Here is a 19169-nt window from a genome sequence, read left to right as displayed (position 1 = left end):
TACAGTGGTACCTTGGTTCCCGAACGGCTTAGTTGTCGAACAAATCGGCTCCCCAACTCCGCAAAGCTGGAAGTAAGTGTTCCGGTTCGCGGACTTTTTCGGAAGCCGAACGTCCGACGCGGGAAGCTCCTGCAACCAATCGGAAGCCGCGCCTTGGTTTTCAAACGGTTTCGGGAGTCGGATGGACTCCCGGAATGGATTAAGTTCGAGAACCAAGGTACCACTGTAGTTGGGGAAGCCCAGAGGGAGGAAGCTTGCAGGCATTCCAGCAAATATGAAATTTCCAGGAACCCCCACAGACTGTTGTGGTGTGCGGTGAATTTTTTTCCGCAGGGGAACAGTAAGGGCCAGAGGCACCAGTTTGTAAGGCTGACCGGGGGGGGGGGGAGAGGAGAGACTGCACATACATTATTTCAATGTCCCGCACATGAGTACCCTGCCTCCCTAAGCTGGGCAGAAGCTTCCTGGGCTTTGTGAAGGAGGTGCTAGGCATCTGCCAGGATGCTGAAACCTTCTGCCTCCTTACCCAAAGCTGGGTGGGCTTTGGGGAGGTGGGGGAAGGGTGCTTGGACCCTGTAGGAGTATCACATCTCCCTCGCTGAGCCAAGCAAAGGCTTCCTGGGCTTTGGGAAGGAGGCAGCAGCCTTTAATACTGTGATTTACCAGGAACATTTAGGGGACTAGCCTAGTCCACTGACTGCATACCACTGGAGTGGATTTGTATATTAGACCCAAGAATTGGGTTTCTTTTCCAAGTAAGGAAACACATGGTGTCCTTTGCTGCCACCTCAGAGGCCATCCTACCCTTAACAGAAGCTACAAAACATCCAGCCAATGTGGACTTTTTTTTACCCGAGATTCCAAGGTAGCAACTCCACATCTGCAGAGCTTGCTTGCATAGGCAGGGAATTCCAAGTGTGTTTGAGCCACATGGCTCTATTTGCTGCCTTCAAGGATAGCTTCCCTCTGTGTCCTTTGCTTTGAACGTCACATTCCAGTACATGCCTGGGACCAGGACCATGTTTCTGTCTACAGGTGGGAGAAAAGCACAGCTAAACCCACTTTAAGTAGGGGGTCTTTCTCTCTCTCTCTGACCTCTGTTGCAGAACCCGATTAGCCCTTTTACTGTGAGAGCTGAATCAGGGAGGAGTGAAGTGAGTTGAAAAGAGTTTTATTTCAGGGAACCCGATTGTGTTGAGAGGCTTCTCGGGAAGAGGGGGCTGTTAGGGATTCCTGAACGCTGAAACAAACCTTGAAGGGCCAGGAGGAACAGGAAATATGAGTGGCAGACTATGTTGCACATTCAGGGAGGGAATAGGAACCAGGAACTAGCCGCAGTTGCAGTTCTGAAGTGGAAGGTGAAGAGAGAGACAAACGCACACATGAGTGAGAAAGGAGGGATGCAGCTTCTGTTTTGAGTGCACTCTAATGGAAATACATTTCCATCACTCACAGATTTGCTATAATGTGCCGAAAAGAAACAAAAGTTTGGACACCCTGTTCCTTAGAATCAGACAAAATAATCCCAATCTCATGGCCTTACCAGGTGATGAGAGTTTGTTCTGTGATGTTTTTTGGCACGATAATTTTACATTCATTGCTCAGTCTTCTTCTCAGTATAGTTCTTCTGGGGTGAGGATATCACATTTTTCACGGCGCTCGAGTGATCGAGGCTTTTGTACTTGGAAAATGCCGTTCTTTTACCAGTAGTGCATTGTAGCCTTTTGCAACTGTAGTGGGAGCCAAATTTGGATAGTGGCTTCATTTATGACAAAGGACACCGAAACAGACAAAGAGAACAGGGCATTTTGTGAACTTTTATGCTCTTAGATCCTATGCACACAGGCTCCCTGTGCATGCTGCATTGTTCGTCTAGTGCTTAAAAAAAAAATCTGAAAAGTAGTAATGCTATTCCATTAGCATCCAACTTTCCCCAAACTAGTGCCTTCCATATATTCTGCACTACAACTCCCATCATATCCTGTCAGCATAGCCCATGGTCATGAACGTTGGGAGTTGTACTCCCAAACATCTGGAGAGCACTAGCTTGGGAAAGGCTATTCTTATAATTCCTTTGCTTGCTGTCTGCAGGCTCCTCATCCAGGGCCGGCCCACCCATAGGACAAGATGGGGAGACGACCTCGGGCGGCAGGATCCACAGGGAAAGCAGAGCCCAGTGTAGATCGCCCCCTTGGTTCCTCATGTAGATCTTCATTCCCACTTTCTTCCCTGGTGGGGGCATCATTCTGTGGTTCTCTTTAGGTGCCAAATTGTCTGGGCTGGCCATTTCCCCAACTAGACTCGCCCATGCCCATTTACAAAGAAAAGTTGAGAGCTCCCTTCCTCCAAGACTTCCCCCACACCTATCCATTACAATGTGGGGATAAGATATTTCACAACTTCTTCTTCGGCGATCACTCGTAGCCGAGTAGGATTTGTCTTCCATGAACACGGTTTTAACAGTCAGTCTGTAAGTGACTGTGGAGGCCAGTTCTGGATCCACAAGTCCTTCCACAGTGGGCACATAGGTTTCCAGGTGGTAATTGACCATGGTGAAGGTTTGCCAAGCGTGCCTTCCTCTAAGCACATTTCTCCCTATTGTCCAGAGTTTGAGCGTCTTCGAAGTCCATGACACCTTTGGTAAAGGCTGTTCCCCGATTGGAGCACTCACAGGGCAGTGTTTCCCAGTTATCAGTGTTTATACTACGACTGGTGCTAGATTGAAGGTAGCAAAAGTGTAGCTCTGACTTTAAAAACAACAACAACATTTGCTCCTCTGGAAAGCCCTCGGCAAAAAAATGAACGATGGAAATCATTGCACATCTTCACCATGGAAAACATGTAATATTGCAAGAAGGAAATTTTGATCCAGAAATATAAACTAAATCTCAATACAGGGGAGCGTTATTTTCAATTCTTCCTTCATATTTGGAGTTTTATTATCCGGAGAATTAGAAGGATTTTTCTCCGAGCACTTCTGGGCTGGCGTACCTTCTGTGCCACGGGGAGAATCCTCTGCCTCTTTAATAATCTCTGCAGCCCTCAACAGTGCAGTGCAGTGTGAATAAGCGTTTTAGAGGCTCTGGGTGGAAAATTTCAGGGTGCCATTTGACCTTCTTAATCAGCTGCTGTCTCAAACGTCCTGGTTTTGAGATCCCATGACTCCTCTCATGTTTTTTGGCACTCCATCTCTGGAGTACCCATTCTCTTTGTCCCTGTTAAGATCCTCGCCAACTCTCTCCTCCCTTTATCTCTCCGAGCGACGCTGCGGAGCAAACCCTCTCTGCTTCTTCCCAGGAACTGATCGCAGGAGAGTTGTTCTCCACAAGTCTGTACTGCCAAGCATTAAAGGAGAGCAAACACGGGCCTGATCTGAGAGCTAACTGCTGCTGCCACAGGGAGACTGCTTCTTAGGTTGAAAAAAAAAAACCAATCACAGGATGAAATTATTAAAACCCTCTTTCTTATTATTCATCATGAAACCCTTCCCTTTAGTAGATGGTATGGATAACACCAGTAAGGTATTTAATTATGTTGTAAATAGGAGAGTTAAGCACTTTTGAAGTTTTATTTATTGCACAGTTAACTGTGATATACGTATGCATAACTGTTTATCCGTCTAGATTGCGTATCTCCTTTAGGCCTAGTGAAAGCTTTATAACTCTGGATAGAAAACTGGTTTGCTTGTTTTCCCCCCTCCTTGCTGTGCATGGGTTACACAACACAACTTTTTTCATGGGACTTTGGGATGTGACATGCTGAGATTAATCCCCAAGGCATTAATTTATCGATGTTGTTTCAGCTTTTGCTGTTAATTTCCAGTATTAAAGCCAGTCTAGCTACCTATTACTGGTCAATAGACCTCTGCCTAGGTTATAATAAATAAATTGAAAGCTAAGTGCTTGCTAAACCCTGAGATGTCCGTGTGGTATTTTTTTATTTATATTTTTTCAGCCCGCTGCACAATGTCGTAGGTTTATTAAGCATTCATTCTTATTTGTTTCTGGTGGGTGTTACACGACATCACAATTGTTATTTCACACTTCCCAGCGAACCACTTTACCCAACACTTTCCTGACTGCAAAAATCCCCCAAATAAGAGGATTTGTTGAGTGCCAAATCCACGATAATCGTGCAACCTGGCCTAGCCGCTACAAGCTAGAATCCCCACCTGCAAAATAGTGACAGCCTGGACTTGCTCTTTGCTCGACAATGTTCTCAATTATCTTTTTGGCTTTTGGAAGTCATCCTTTTGAAATAAAATTCCAACCTGCCTGCTTCCTGCTTGGGATTTCATGATTACAAGAGAAAGAGGAAGGGATGGAAAAGGAGCTCTTTGTCGTCGTCGTCCCCCCCCAAATGAGCTCTTACTGTTGTTAGTGCCATGGGACTCCCAGGAATCAGATCTTTGTCTGTAATAAATTGGGGAAGAAACACTGAGAGATGCAGTGGAAGACTCTGTAGTCTTAGAGTTCTTTTTCTTCTCTTCTTCTATATGTTAAGTCAGGTGGGTGCTCATTGCAGTCTTGGTCCTCCCTTACACATGCGAGTTTTTCGCAGCATCCACATAGAATCATAGAGTTGGAAGAGACCACAAGGGCCATCCAGTCCAACCCCCTGCCAAGCAGGAAACACCATCAATGCATTCTTGACATATGGCTGTCAAGCCTCTGCTTAAAGACCTCCAAAGAAGGAGACTCCACCACACTCCTTGGTAGCAAATTCCACTGCCGAACATCTCTTACTGTCAGGAAGTTCTTCCTAATGTTTAGGTGGAATCTTCTTTCTTGAAGTTTGAATCCATTGCTCCGTGTCCGCTTCTCTGGAGTAGCAGAAAACAATCTTTCTCCCTCCTCCATATGGCATCCTTTCATATACAGTGGAACCTCGGTTTATGAACACCTCGGTTTATGAATTTTCGGTTTATGAACGCCGCGGACCCATCTGGAACGGATTAATTCATTTTCCATTACTTTCAATGGGAAAGTTTGCTTCAGTTTATGAACGCTTCAGTTTATGAACAGACTTCCGGAACCAATTACACCCATGCTTCAGTTTATGAACGCTTCAGTTTAAGTACTCCGCGGACCCGTCTGGAACGGATTAATCCACTTTCCATTACTTTCAATGGGAAAGTTTGCTTCAGTTTATGAACGCTTACTCCGCGGACCATCTGGAATGGATTAATTCACTTTCCATTACTTTCAATGGGAAAGTTCGCTTCAGTTTATGAACGCTTCAGTTTATGAACAGACTTCCGGAACCAATTGTGTTCATAAACTGAGGTACCACTGTATTTGAACATGGCTATCATATCATCCCTTAACCTTCTCTTCTCAAGGCTAAACATACCCAGCTCCCTAAGCCGTTCCTCATAAGGCATCGTTTCCAGGCCTTTGACCATTTTGGTTGCCCTCTTCTGGACACGTTCCAGCTTGTCAGTATCCTTCTTGAACTGTGGTGCCCACAGTACTCCAGGTGAGGTCTGACCAGAGCAGAATACAGTGGTACTATTACTTCCCTAGATCTGATGTTGTGGGTATCAAAATGTGGGGTTGCCGAGGCAGGGCAAAATGTGGATTTGCACTGGCCTGACTCCCCATTACTATAGGGGTGTTTTGCAATCCTTGGAAAGTCTAAGATGGCCAGGATTGGAGGGGAAACCCCTGCCTTAAAAGAGAGGAAACCTCCAGGAATGACACTGGGAAGGAGAGGATGTGATATGGATGCCACAACATTAATGGGAAGACAAGCAGGTATAAATCCTCATTTGGTTGTGGGATAAACAAGCCAGGTAATGTAATCTGATTTTATCCTTTCTGCAGAAAATCTCACAAGTTTCTGCAGCAGCCTTTGTACGATTAAGCCAATATCTGGAATCATCCTTAGAAAGGGAAGGGTTTCACAGGAAATCTCTTATGCTCCCTCTGGCGGTGGCAATTGGCTAGCACAAGTCTTTCATAAGTACCCTAGTAGAAGAAGAATCTTTATTTGCATCAGCCACTGGCCGTAGCGATAAAAATAATAATAAAATGTACTGAAGATAGAGGTGAAAACCTAACTATACAAAATACATTTCGGAGGTTTACATCAATTATCAAATAATAGATCTTATTGCTTCAACGAAACGCCAAATTGCGCTCATTTCACACGCTAGCAAGGTTATGCTTAAAATTCTACAAGGCAGGCTCCTTTGAAGTCAAGTGCCAGATGCCTTAATTTTGGCTCTGGGGCTAGGATAGGAGGAGAGGTTGCAATTGGCACATGGTGATCAATGTAGATGCGAATAGGTGTGCAGCAAGATCCAATGCAGGAGAAGCTTCCTGACGTAGCAGAGGATGCTCCTATTGTCTTTTCTTTTTTTAGTTTTTATTTATATTTTTCAATTTTATACATTTCATTAGTTTTGCAATCAATTAAACATTTCAAAATTTGACTTCCTCCCCCCTCTTTCTGCGGTTCCTTAAATTTATTTTTTCAGCTCTTCTGCATATCCAAGTAGTTCATTTAACTTGCTCATTTATTTATCTACTGTAAATATATACTCTTATAAAACTGAAGGTTATTACATTAATCCTGCCAATATTTTAATCTGTTTACAATTTATCTTCAAATATTCAATAAACCGTTTCTACTTTTTTTAATAAAAAGTTTGTTATGTTGATTTCTTACTCTTCTGGTAAGTTTCGCCATTTCTGCATATTCCATAAGTTTTTGTATCCATTCTTCTCTTTAGTAGGACTTCTGCTTCTTTCCACTTTGGTGATAAAACAACCCCTGTGTTGCAAATTAAAGTTATAATGCTGAGAAAAGGAGGCAACACATTGACCAGTTCTTGGGCAAAAAGTAACTGTTTTAATATTAACCATAAATTAGACAGTGATCCAGGGTAATCATCTGTTTCGGTTAATGCTTCTTCAGGGGTTACATATGAGTATGACCCCTGTTCCGCAGAGTACACGCAAGTACTAGTTATAAAACTGAAGAAGCATTAACCGAAACAGATGATTACCCTGGATCACTGTCTAATTTATTGTTAACTACATATTAAAACAGTTACTTTTTGCCCAAGAACTGGTCAACGTGTTGCCTCCTCTTTCCACTTTGGGGCAAGCAACATTCTAGCTGCTGTACCTAAATAAGTTTGTATACCATTTATGTAGTTCGGTCCCTTTTTTCATGCTCCTATTTTCATTGCAGAAACAAAGGGCATGCAAACCCCAGGCAAACCAGAGTGCAAAAAACCATGCAAACCAGCTTTAGCATTTGGCCACAAAGGAGGCCCCTTTTTAAACAAAGTTATTTTATTTTATTTTATTTTAAGTGTTTGCTGCAGACTGAGATATCCATCTGCTAAGCGCAGGTCAGCAGAAAAGAACTGCTGGGAAATTGCAAACTGGCGAGAACTACTCCTGCGGGTGAGCCCGTCCTGCCATATTTTAAGAGCGATGTCCTGCACAATTAGCATTACGAGTTCTGCTAAAAACAACACCACCAAACCAGGTTTGCGAGTGGCTTGTGGCCACTGAAGAGTTCAGCCCGGAAGAGTCGAGAGACCCAGATAAGCCATGAATCACCCCTTGCCCCTGTAATTTTTCCTGCAGCGGGAGTAAAGCAGCAATTCCAGGGCGGGAACAGGGGAACTTGAAGTGCACAGGCCCTGTCATTTTTGTGGAGAATGTTCCCAAATTATCTGAGGAAGCACTGTAGCATTGCAAAGCTGGGCCTGTTTTTTTTTTTTTTTTTGTAGACTTGCGTGCTTCCTCTCCAAGCAAGGCCTTCTCCATTCTGTTTTGCCCCTCAGAAAGAGCACGCCTGAGAAGCTCAGTGGGGCTGCACGTTGAGTGCGGAGCCAGAGAAATAAAGATCACTTTTCTGCACCACCCTCCCCTTCTTGCAAAGCTCATTTTCTTCCCCTTTCCTTGTCTCGGTGCCAATTAGTCGACGGGCAAAAGCGGGGAGGGAGTGGCGCGAGGAGAGTGGGGGGAGACCTGGGAGAGCAGCTCTCCGACGCTGCCCTTCCACCCGCGTTGGGAAGCAGAAAGGCCCAGCTCGGCCCGGTCCACGGGGGCCCCGTCTTTCACGGCCGGCATTCTTCCCCACACAATTGGCGCTTGGGGGCTGCGGCCTTCCAAGCCGTGCCATTCAGCAGAGTGACACCTGTTGGCGAGGCGCAGGACGGTTCCCTCCAGGCGGGTTGCCCAAGCAGACGGGGCTCTGGGAACTCGGCCGAAGGCTCCTTTCTCTGCCACATATGCTGGCGCAACACAGCTGCAGAGCGCGTTGACCCCTCACAGCGGTGCAGGGCCAGCCCGGGGTCGGACGGAGCAAGAGGCTTCCCAGCGGCCGAGGCAGCGGGCCATTGTCCTCGCATATTGGATGCTTCCACATATTCATTTCTCCTTAATGAAGGTGCATTCCTGAGAGGAGAAATATTTACATTGGGCTTCCCAGGTGGCCGCGTCTCGAGCGAGACAACACAGACCCAGCTGCCTCCCAATCAAAACCTCTTTAGCGGGCCTCAAGAGGAGGGTGACGCGCGGGAACAAAAGTCCAATAACCGAGACACCCAACTGCCTTTCTCCCTCCCCACGGCGGAGTCAATGGAAAGTCCATTTCACATGCTAATCCCCACTGGCTCTCTTCAACAACACCTTTCCCCGAAAGTGTTTGGGAAAAGTCCTTGTGGCGGGTACACAGCGCCCCGCTGCTCGGATTCTTCCTTGTTTTAGTCCTGTGGGTCTCTTCCCTCCAGCAGGGCCATTTACAAGCGGGAAGAAATTAAACAAAGACTTTGGAGTTCATCAACCTCCCACTGAAATTCACAGCTGCTGAACAAACTAATCCCCTCTTCAGGGCTTTCTTCCTTTCAATGGGTTCTTGGCTTCAAAGACACTCGGAGAAAGGACTTTGCCGGGACTCACACTGTTCCCTCAATAGAAGTTAGTGCAAGTATTATACTCAAAGCAAGTGCCTTTACAAACCCCATCCCGCTAAACAATCGAGCCCCCTCTGCCTCCATCAAATGTACCCACAGCAATCGAGGCTTCGGGAGCCATGTTCTCCTTGAGGCATTTTGCCCTCTAGAGGGGAAGTGACATGCTAGGGGTGTGTGTGTGTGTGTGTGTTTGGCTGCATGGGAATGGCACACCTTAGCAAACAGGGCATGCTCAAAGTTGCCACCACTCGGATATAGGAGCAAGGCTGAGTGCTCTTAGGATAGAGGGCTTTGCAAGCAAGGCATGCTGGGACTACCCAAAGTAGCTGGCGCATAGTCAAACCCTTGAGTTAGTTGGCAACTTCTCTTGTCATCAGCGGTGATAGCTCAGTTGGGCAGAGCATGAGACTCTTAATCTCAGGGTTGTGGGTTTGAACCCCACGGTTGGGTGAAAGATTCCTGCGCTGTAGGGGGTTGGACTCGATGACCCCCGCGGTCCCTTCCAGCCTTACGATTCTATGCTGCCCTCCAACATTTCTCCCATGAGAATAGAGACATTCTATTCCATTCTTCTTCTAATTATTATTCTCCCCCACCCATCTGCGACTGGGTTGTTGCAGCCACTCTGGGCAGCTTCCGACATCTATAAAAACATAATAAACCCTTAAACATTTTAGGACAGATCGTGAAGCTGAGGCTCTAATACTTTGGCCACCTCATGAGAAGAGAAGACTCCCTGGAAAAGACCCTAACGTTGGGAAAGATTGAGGGCACTAGAAGGGGACGACAGAGGACGAGATGGTTGGACAGTGTTCTCGAAGCTACGAACATGAGTTTGACCAAACTGCGGGAGGCAGTGGAAGACAGGAGTGCCTGGCGTGCTATGGTCCATGGGGTCACGAAGAGTCGGACACGACTAAACGACTAAACAACAACAAACGTTTTAAAGCTTCCCTATACAGGGCTACCTTCAGATGTCTTCTAAAGATTGTTTAGCTACTTATCGCCTTGGCTCAGTGGGGTCGCATAACTTCATGCCCTCCAACATTTCCCTGATGAAAATAGGAACACCCTAAGGAAAAGCAGGATATTCCGGGATCAAATCAGAAACTGGGATGGCTTCTGTAAATCCAGGACTGTCCCTGGAAAATAGGGAGGGTCTGGGAGCAGGCTAAAACTATTGCAGTGGTTGCGGTGCTCACCTAAATTGAGATATTGCAATCGTCGTTTCACTCACATCACAGCAGCCCTCGGTTTTAAGTTCTCAGCAGCAAGAGTACTGCTTTGCTGGTCCTAAATAGCTTTGTGGTTGCGTTTCACACCCCATTTTCTTTCCCAGGAACAGGCAGTACCACCAAGACCGGGAAAATGTGTAGCTGTGTTGTTTCTCCAGTTTCCAACACTACTGAGCTGGAGAAAGTTGGGGCATCAGGGTTTTGCGGCTGCTTCTTTTCCTAACAGTAGCGCAGCTCATGGTGGCTTAGCCAGTGCACAAGGGCAGTGTTTGACGGAAGCTGCCCTACCCCTTGGCAGAATAGAGCCTATTTTCAGGGAGCGACACCTGACAGGAGGGGGTGGCTTGAGTGTGTGTATGTGAAAAGCACACACTCCCAATATCCCAGACAGCTGTCCTCAGATTGCTATTAGCAATGCAGGAACTGGAGTATTTTCTCCTACTGCCCTGCTGGGTGGTGACGAATAAGTTGCCTGTGCTTATATTTATGCGTCTCTTCATTTATTGTTCTTCCCAAGCCACTCTATTCCATTCCCACCAACTGGCTTTCATACCCCCCGCCCCATAAGCATATTCATTGGGCTGTTCTGGGTGCTTCTTACAGTTTCCCTTCCCACCCCCCACCCCATTTTTTGCACTCCTGGAAACATCGGGGTTACCCTGGTTACCTCCCTCTTATGTCCGACTGTTGCTGCCTTGGCTACGTAAGAGGCAGCTCTCGTCTCTGAAGAGCAGAAACAGAGCACGAGGCAAGCAGGGCCAGCCGCTAAATGTTGCGGGGTGCTCCCATGCGGTTATCCCGGGTTGAAAAACAAATTAGCACCAGAACACCGGGTTTTGTGTTTGTGAACTTTTAAAAGTGCAACCAGTCTGCATGCAAGCCAATGGACCACACGGCTTCGTAACCGACTGCTTGATTTGGCTGGGGAGGAAGCAAAGGAGAGAGTTGGACCCATCTACCTTCCCACTCTGCTCGTTCTGTAACTTTCTTGCACCCGGATTCCCTCTGCACCTCTCCCGGTGCATCTCAGCCTACAAATGCTTTGCATGTCCCATTGTATCCGCTGGTGCTTACTCTCAGGAAGATCCCAGTGCTATCTGTATCTGAGCGGCCTGATCCTCTGCAGTCTTAGCAGTCGCTGCCTTTTCTGGCAAGGTCCTGTATTGTCCACCCGCTTCCCCCTTTTAATTATGTGGGGGGAAGTGGGAGCATTCTCTCTGACCCTCACATGGCTGCTCCCATCACCCCTCCATATGCCGTGGGATAAACTTAGTCCAAGTGCTCATTCGCATCAAGCATAGGACTACATCACCAGTCTGTTGTTCAGCAGCACTGCAGCAATGTTGGTGGAATGCTGTTTCGTTATTACAGCAAGCTTTGTCGTTGAACTGACCTGCTCATGCCGCTGGGGCGAGACATCTTTATAAAGTGATATTTAAAATGCACTCGGACTGAACACATATCACTATGTGAAGGATCATTTTCTTTGGCTTGGTGTCAAGTAACCCAGAGAAACAAAATTAGCATTTCCCTTCACCCAATTGTATTGCATTGTATGGCCTCCATGATGAGAGTTCTCATTTGGTTCTGCTTGTTTCAGGCCTGAGGGGATATTTTTTTGGTAGTAACTTGTGATCTATAGATTTCTGTGACGATTCCTTGCGAGTTGATAGCTAGGTTTTGATGGAGGGCAAGGAAATGTTTTCTTTTTGAAGCCACCTTTTTCGATTTTCTGTCATTGCAGTTTGGTACTGTTTGCTGGTGCTGTACAAGTGTTGGTGGAGGGGAGGTTATTGGGTTGTTTTTTATTAGGTATTTAGTGGTTTTATATTCTGATTTTATCTTGTGAACCGCCCTGAGACCTGAGGTTACAGGGCAATATACAAATTTAATAAACAATAATAATGAGAAATGTTTCTTTACTGTGGATCAATGGATTTTTAAAGACAGATTATTTTAATCTATTATCACATTTATATCACGCTGCTCAAAGCTGCATATATAACTGTCCTCCTCCTCATCTTTCACAGAAGCCCAGACACATAGCTCATGCTGTGACTGGCAGAGTTAATTTTATGTTGGAATGGGCACCTGAACCCAGGCCTTATCCTGACAAGCCAACCACAGAGTAGCTGAGGTTGGCTTGTTTTCTTTTGCTGTTTGCCTCTCATTCAAAATAAGCTGGTCCAGTTGTACTTACTGAATAACCTGGATGTTTGTCAGAACATTGGCGCTCATTTGTTTTTACTTTACAACATTCCTGAGTCATGCTGTATTGATCATACTTCATGTGCCGATTCTCACATGACGCAAAAGGTTCTGCAGGAAACAAGGTTACACATAAAAGAACTCTCTTTAGGTTTTAGAGTGACGCATGCTAAGTCCACATGGCTCACTGTACAACATACTCATACAAATCCCGCCCGCCCCCCCCAAAAAAAATCCACACCAGGATCTTGAGAAGTGTGGTGTATAGTTTGTTTTATAGATAATCCTGATCAGAAGGATAAAAGAGGAGTTGCAGTTCTGGCCATTCTTATATCTCATAATGTTTCACCACAGGTGTTTCGCTGGGATCCCCCCCTCGTTCCACATGCAGGTCGCCGTATGGATATTGCTTTGGGCCCTGTGGAGAACAGGAGACAGCGAGAATTAACTCATCACACTACATGTTTATAGAGTACAGAACCTCACACGAAGAGGCCCAAGTGAGCCCTTTCAAAGTAACAAAATACCTGCCAACCAACATGCTGAATCTGACCATGCCCCCCCCCCACTTTTCATTTGCTCACAAGGCCATCTGCATGTGGCACTTCTCACTTAAGACAGATGATTATCACCTGCTGAATGATCTATTGTGAGCAGTAAGAACCCCATCCCATCAGGGTTCAAGGATAGGGTTCCCCACCCCCCACCCCAGGGCAGCCATTTCTTTATGGGGATCCATCCAGGGCTGCAACTCTGCTACACCAGATTACATTCCAGCCACACGCTGGAATACACCTGTGGGTATAGGGCAATATACAAATTTAATAAATAATAATAATGAAACTCAAGGGTTACACCCCACCCCTCTTCCATGCAGGCAAGCCAGAGGCACGATCACAGTTTAATGACACATTCCAGCTGGGCAACAGAAAGTGTGGTTTGGAGAGGGGGGCATGGCCCAGGGAGAGTCCTGAGGAGCGCAGATGACTCCCTAGCCTGAGCTTCCCCAAATGTTTTAACAAAAGACAGAAAGTGGTTTCCTCCCTGGATGGTATGGGGCACTGGAGTCTAGGTATGAGCTTTAGAGGGCTCTCACAGCCAGATATTCAAGACCCTCTCTTAAAGGCTGACTTGTAACTCACCACAGGCTGGTAGGACGGATATATCTCGCCAAGAAACAACATGAAGCCCATGAAGCCAATGAAGCCGAAGAGGTATTTAAGCATTGTGTTCCGGGGCACGAGAGTGGGAGATGTGTCGACCCGGGTCCGGATGAACATATCAAAATCCCAATGCAACTGGTCAAGACAAAGGGGAGGCATGGTTATATATGGCCAACACCACCTGTGAGTTATCTTGGGGTTATTATGGAGATAAGAGAGGGCTTCACACATGTTTACTGCTAATACTATGAAACAGTGGTTGTCTATGGGGAAGCTTAGATGTGAAATATTTCACATCGCAGGAATAAATCTTCCCCTTCAACTGATGTGACAAGCAAACAAAGTTAGTTGTGAAGACCCAGTAAAAAACCAGGAAGGGGGGGCACCCAGTTTCCTTGCATGCTCCCCTTCCATACTTGTTTTGCTTCCCACACCACAGAATTTTTCTGCAAATAAGGGACTCTGCTGTGATGAGACATCATCCCATGATGACTTTTCCTATCTTGTATCTTAATATACTCTCGCCCGTGATCTTCACTCCTCCAACTCTGTTGCCCTAATCTGCTTAGAGACCTCCTGGTCCCTGAAACAGAGCCATCCATTCATCCTTGATGCTGTTTACGTCATAGAATCAGAGCTGGAAGGGACCCAAGGATCATCTAGCCCAACCCCTTGCAATGCAGGAAGTCTGGATGATGTCTAGGTGACATCATCCCCCCGGAATGCATGCACCTTCTCTTATTAGTCTTCAAGCCACTGATAAAGATCTCTCTCTAATATTTGCCCTCCCTTGTTAAATCTGTGTTTCCAGGTGAAAACACATCCTATGTGCCTATAACTTCAGTTGCTCCTGCCTAGCCCTTACTACCCACACCTTTCTGACCCCTCCCTTAAGACTAAGTTCTTAAGAAAAGGACCTGCTTAGTTTGTGTTACGTTGCAAAGCACCACAAGTATTGATGACACTGTGTGACTTCATACACCACAATCAGAAAGCAAAACATCTGCAAGGTCAGGATCTATTCTTAAAACACATACAATTATCATTTTTATACTCAAACTTGGATTCTAAAATGTCAATGTGTGTACAGTAAGTAAATTCAAGAACAGGAAGATCTTTTGAGCTTGGAAGCATCAGAATGTGATTCAGTAAAAAGTCTCAACTCGGTGATACTCTCCCTAACCCAGACAAATATGGACTGCAAACTGAAATCACAGAAATGGAACACAAAAAACTATCATCCTTACTGTCTCGCCGTAGTTACGCCTTAACTCAGGCTGGTCCCACTCATAATAAGGATCTCTCTCATGTTGGGATCGGTCAGGAAGCTTGGGATAGTCACCGTAACTATGAAATATATATAAGGAAGTCACCATAAATCCATTGCACTAGACAAACAGAAAAATGCTTACAAAAACAATAATACAAGAGCAGAAGAGAAAGCAGGTAAAGCATCCTATAAAGATCTGAGTTTATGCATTAAAAAATACCCAGCCATTCCATCCTGTAAAAAGCAATTTTACCATTTCCCAGTTTTCCAATTTTGCAGGTTCCGCAGGTTATAGTGTGATATTACCAGCAAGTCATGGAAACAAAACCCATTCGGAGTTGTGTATTTAAATATATATATATATCACAGGGTTAGAAAAGATCCAAATTCCAATCTGAAGGAGGGGAGAGTGAGGTAGACTGAAGTTTATGTCACAGTGGCAGCTAGTGCCACTTTAATCTTATTACAAATGTGAGCTAAGGGAGAGGATCCTCCATGAATTAGGCCAATGTTTCTCCAATTATGAGTCTTGAACAGCTTCAAACTACAGAAGGACTACATTAACATGGAATTGTTTGCTTACATTTCAAAACTTTAGACTTAACGTTGTTGCATTTCAGCAGTCACCAACCTGATCCCCTGGGTATTTTATGGAGTCTGTTTAAAAGGTCCAAACCAGCAATGCATATTTGCTCTTCCTGCTCAGTGCTTGTTCTTATTGGCTCAGCATCTCTTACACTAAACAGGTCCCCTTAAACATGCCCACATTTCATTGGATGCCATGATTGGACATCAACCCTCCCTTCCGTTCTGAACACAGAAGGCGTGCAAAGAACTGCTCTCTGTGAGTGAATGCAGAAGTGGCTGACGTAGGTACCTTTTTTCTGTTGGTGGAAGGGGCCATGCGCACGTCAATTCACGTTCCTGTCTCTTTCTAGATATGGCAAACATTTGGTGTTCTGTCACCCGCACCCCCAGAGCATCCATTCTGCAACTGGCACCCCAGGTTTTGCTCAAAATTACCCAATATATCCATTGGCCCAAACTGGTTGAGGACCCCTGTTGCATTTGGATTCCTGCCTTCACTTCAAATCTAAGCTCCCCTATCAGTTATGGATTCCTCACAGTGTAGACTGTACTTCTAAAGGAGTAGTTTACAGAACAATATTTTGGCTACTACTCACATTCCTAAGTGGGTTTGGATAGGGTAGGAATTTCCCCCATTTTAAAACCCCAAGGCACTGTCCTGAATCCTGCTGCTAATGCAGGTTCATTTCCCTAGCTTTCATTACTCCCTGGTAAAAACCGGACCAATAACCCAAGTCAATGAGTTGGTATGAAGATGAACAAATATCTCAATGTGGGTCAAGATAATATTGACCCGAATATGTGCTTAAAATTGTCCCTTCCTTTGTGGTTGGCCTTGCAAAGTCCAAGAAGTTCCCAAGATGGTGTGGTTAGATCCCCACTGACTGAACTTCATGAAAACCATCTATATAGCTGGGGGGGGGGTAGGCAGAGAAGAGTCAAGAAGCATTATGTTTATTTTACCCAAGTGTCTGCAAACAACAACAAGAGAGGCATATGCTTTTCACAATCCCAGCTCCCCACATCACCCAATCTTTGAGTCAAGTATACCTCACCCCATGCCATCATCTGGATAAGGTTCATAGTCCTCCAGTCTCATGTTGTACTTTTTTGCCGCAGCTGCCCGTTCCTCTGGAGTTTTGGGGTAAGGCCCAGGCAGCAAGACTTTTGGCGTGTCCGAAGCTGGAGGAAGAAATGCAAGTTAAGCCCAAGGCTACAGGGGGAAATGGCAGCTTACAAAGAACAGATTATTCAGAGCAGGAACAGTACAGTGCTGTAGAACAGAAAGCTGAATTCATTTAGGCCTGCATTAAAGGAAGCTTTGAATTCAGTTAAGGAAGTAAGTGCACTGCTGTGTTCGGCAGCACACCCACCTCACAGCAAAACTAGTGGGGTTGCCACTGAAAATGTAAGTCTTGTCTTAAGGTTGTCTGCCTTTATTGTTTTCTTTTTTATTTGTATTGCTTCTTTTACTTCTTTTTTAGGGGTTGTGGGTTATTGTTATTCTGTGTATGTATGTATTTTGTGTTTGTTATATTTCATATTATAAAATGAATAATTTTTTATTTAAAAAAATGAAAATGATTATAATTTAGTAATGGTTTATTGTAACTGTTGAGAGTAAATTTCTCTTTAATCATTATTTGCCGATAGTTTGAGAGTTTAATTTTATTGTGTATTATAGGCTGATGGATTACGGAATATTCTTTATTTTACATGTTTATTTTAAGTCATTTTTAAATTATGACTTATTTGTATTGGATCGTTGTAAGGTGTGTGACCTCTCTTGCATATTTTGTTGCCTCTTCAGCTTGTAAACTGCCTTGCGTATAGCAATACAGAAAGGCGGTATGCAAATTAAAAGTGATGGTGGTGATGAAGATGACAGAACCAACAGAGGAAATTGAGAAGGCGTGAATAGCCCAGATAGAAGACTGCCACCTGTGGTGGCAGGAGCTGGCTTTGGTTTCCTGTCTTTCTCTTTTTAAAGCCACCATCATCCTCGGTGTCACTGAACGGGGAATTATAATCTGGGACCCGGCCCCTCTGGTTGCATGCATTCAGGAATGAAGCCCCACTAAATTCACAGCACAAAAAGAAAACTAGGGGAAAACGAAAAACCAATCCACAGCCCAATCCCACTCTTGTTTACTCAGTGGTAAAGGCACTGTGTATTCATGGAGCTTTCTCCCAAAGCAAGCATGCAAAAGGGCTGCAGCCACTGTTGAAAGATTCATAGAATCGTAGAGTTGGAAGGGATCCTGAGGATCATCTAGTAGTTCAACCCCTGCAATGCAGGAATATGCATTGTCCCATATGGGGATCGAACCTGCAATCTTGGTGTTATCAGCACCATGCAGCTGTCCCATATCAACTGAGCTATGCAGTGACAGGTAAAAGGAAGCTCTTCGTCATGCACCATATAGTCAATCTGTGAGGTGGACATCAACCAGGATGGATTAGACAAATTAATGGAGGAGGAGAGGGCTATTAATGGCTTTGCTCTGCCCTCAGCACATGGAGGCAGTGAATGTTTCCAAATTCCAGTTGCTGGAAACCATGAGTGTGAGATTTTGCTCTGCTGCTCAGATCCCACAGGCCAGTCCCTGTGAGAACAGGATGCTGGACTAGAAGGACCAATGGCCTGATCCAGCAGGCTGCTCTTACCATTTCTTATATTTCATACAGCACTTGATGGTAAAACAAAAACCCTCAAAGCAGTATACAGGAAAGTAAGACGCTAAAACCGAGAACCTTTAAAATGTACGACAAATTAAAACACTGGAACAGGTTAGAAACCACCTCAACCCTCTACGCACCTACATAGGCTTCCCCCAAACAGGAATGTCTTAAGAAGGTGCCAAAAGAGTGCAGTGAAGCTGTCTGCTTGGTATCAATAGGCAGGGAGTTCCCAAGTGGTAGGTGCTACCTCACTAAGCAACCAAGTTCTTACAAATGCAGAAAACAGCTGTTTTGTGGCCACAGCAGCCTCAACTTCCTCCCTGCTCAATGGACCCCCAGGTGAAGAGGAAGGGGAACCCCATACCTGAGGGAAGTGACCCCCCCAACTTGAGGTGGTCCCCACCTGTGAAGAAGTGAGGGGATGTTGAACCCACCACCACCTTAGAGCATGGTGACCTCCACCTGAGGGGAATGTGACTCCCCACCTGAGGTGACCTGTGGAGAAGCAACCCCCCCCCCCACCTGAAGGGATGCTGACCCCCCAACCCGCCCGCCTGAGGGGAAGGTGACCTCTTCCGTCCCTCCCCCCTCTGCCCCACCCCATGGGAAGCGGCGGCGGCGGCGGCGGCAGCAGCAACTCACGGACCGGCACGGGCGCCGCTCGGAGCCGCCGCCTTCCACGTCAGCGGCCGCAGCAGCTGAAGAGGCCGCAACCGGACAGCGGCGCCGCCGAACGCCATGGCGGACCTTCAAGCTCCAAAGGGAACTCTTGCCTTTGACGGCGGAAAGGGGCGGAGCTAAGGAGGAGGGGCGAGGCACGCTCCGTCACGCGGATCATAGACGCATTAAATGCCGGCCCTCTAACTCAGCCTTGGTTCCCCGGATGTCGTTTGCACTACAGCTCCCACCATCCCCAGCGTTGCGTCGCAGGATCTAAGGCCCGCGCTTCCTTTTGACGCCATTTATCCGCATGAGAAGAGAAGAATCCTTGGAAAAGACCCTGATGTTGGGAAAGATGGAGGGCACTAGGAGAAGGGGACGACAGAGGACGAGATGGTTGGACAGTGTTCTCGAAGCTACCAACA

The 19169-nt window shown here is 45.9% G+C and overlaps 1 protein-coding gene across 1 annotated transcript; it reads right to left on the bottom strand.

Moving 5' to 3' along the window:
* Positions 1–12637: 12637 nt before the first annotated feature.
* On the bottom strand, positions 12638–18877 carry NDUFB8 (NADH:ubiquinone oxidoreductase subunit B8). Its single transcript, XM_060275077.1, has 5 exons — positions 18731–18877; positions 16458–16584; positions 14792–14891; positions 13524–13679; positions 12638–12799 (listed from the first exon to the last, which is right to left on the bottom strand). The coding sequence occupies exons 1-5, from the start codon at positions 18822–18824 to the stop codon at positions 12710–12712; spliced, it is 567 nt and encodes a 188-aa protein (XP_060131060.1). The 5' UTR covers positions 18825–18877; the 3' UTR covers positions 12638–12709.
* Positions 18878–19169: the final 292 nt, after the last annotated feature.

Source organism: Zootoca vivipara, chromosome 5 (genome assembly GCF_963506605.1).
Source record: "Zootoca vivipara chromosome 5, rZooViv1.1, whole genome shotgun sequence".
Taxonomy (NCBI): Eukaryota; Metazoa; Chordata; class Lepidosauria; order Squamata; family Lacertidae; genus Zootoca; species Zootoca vivipara.
The sequence above is the reverse complement of the archived record's forward strand: the minus strand, read 5'-3'. Positions and strand labels throughout refer to the sequence as shown.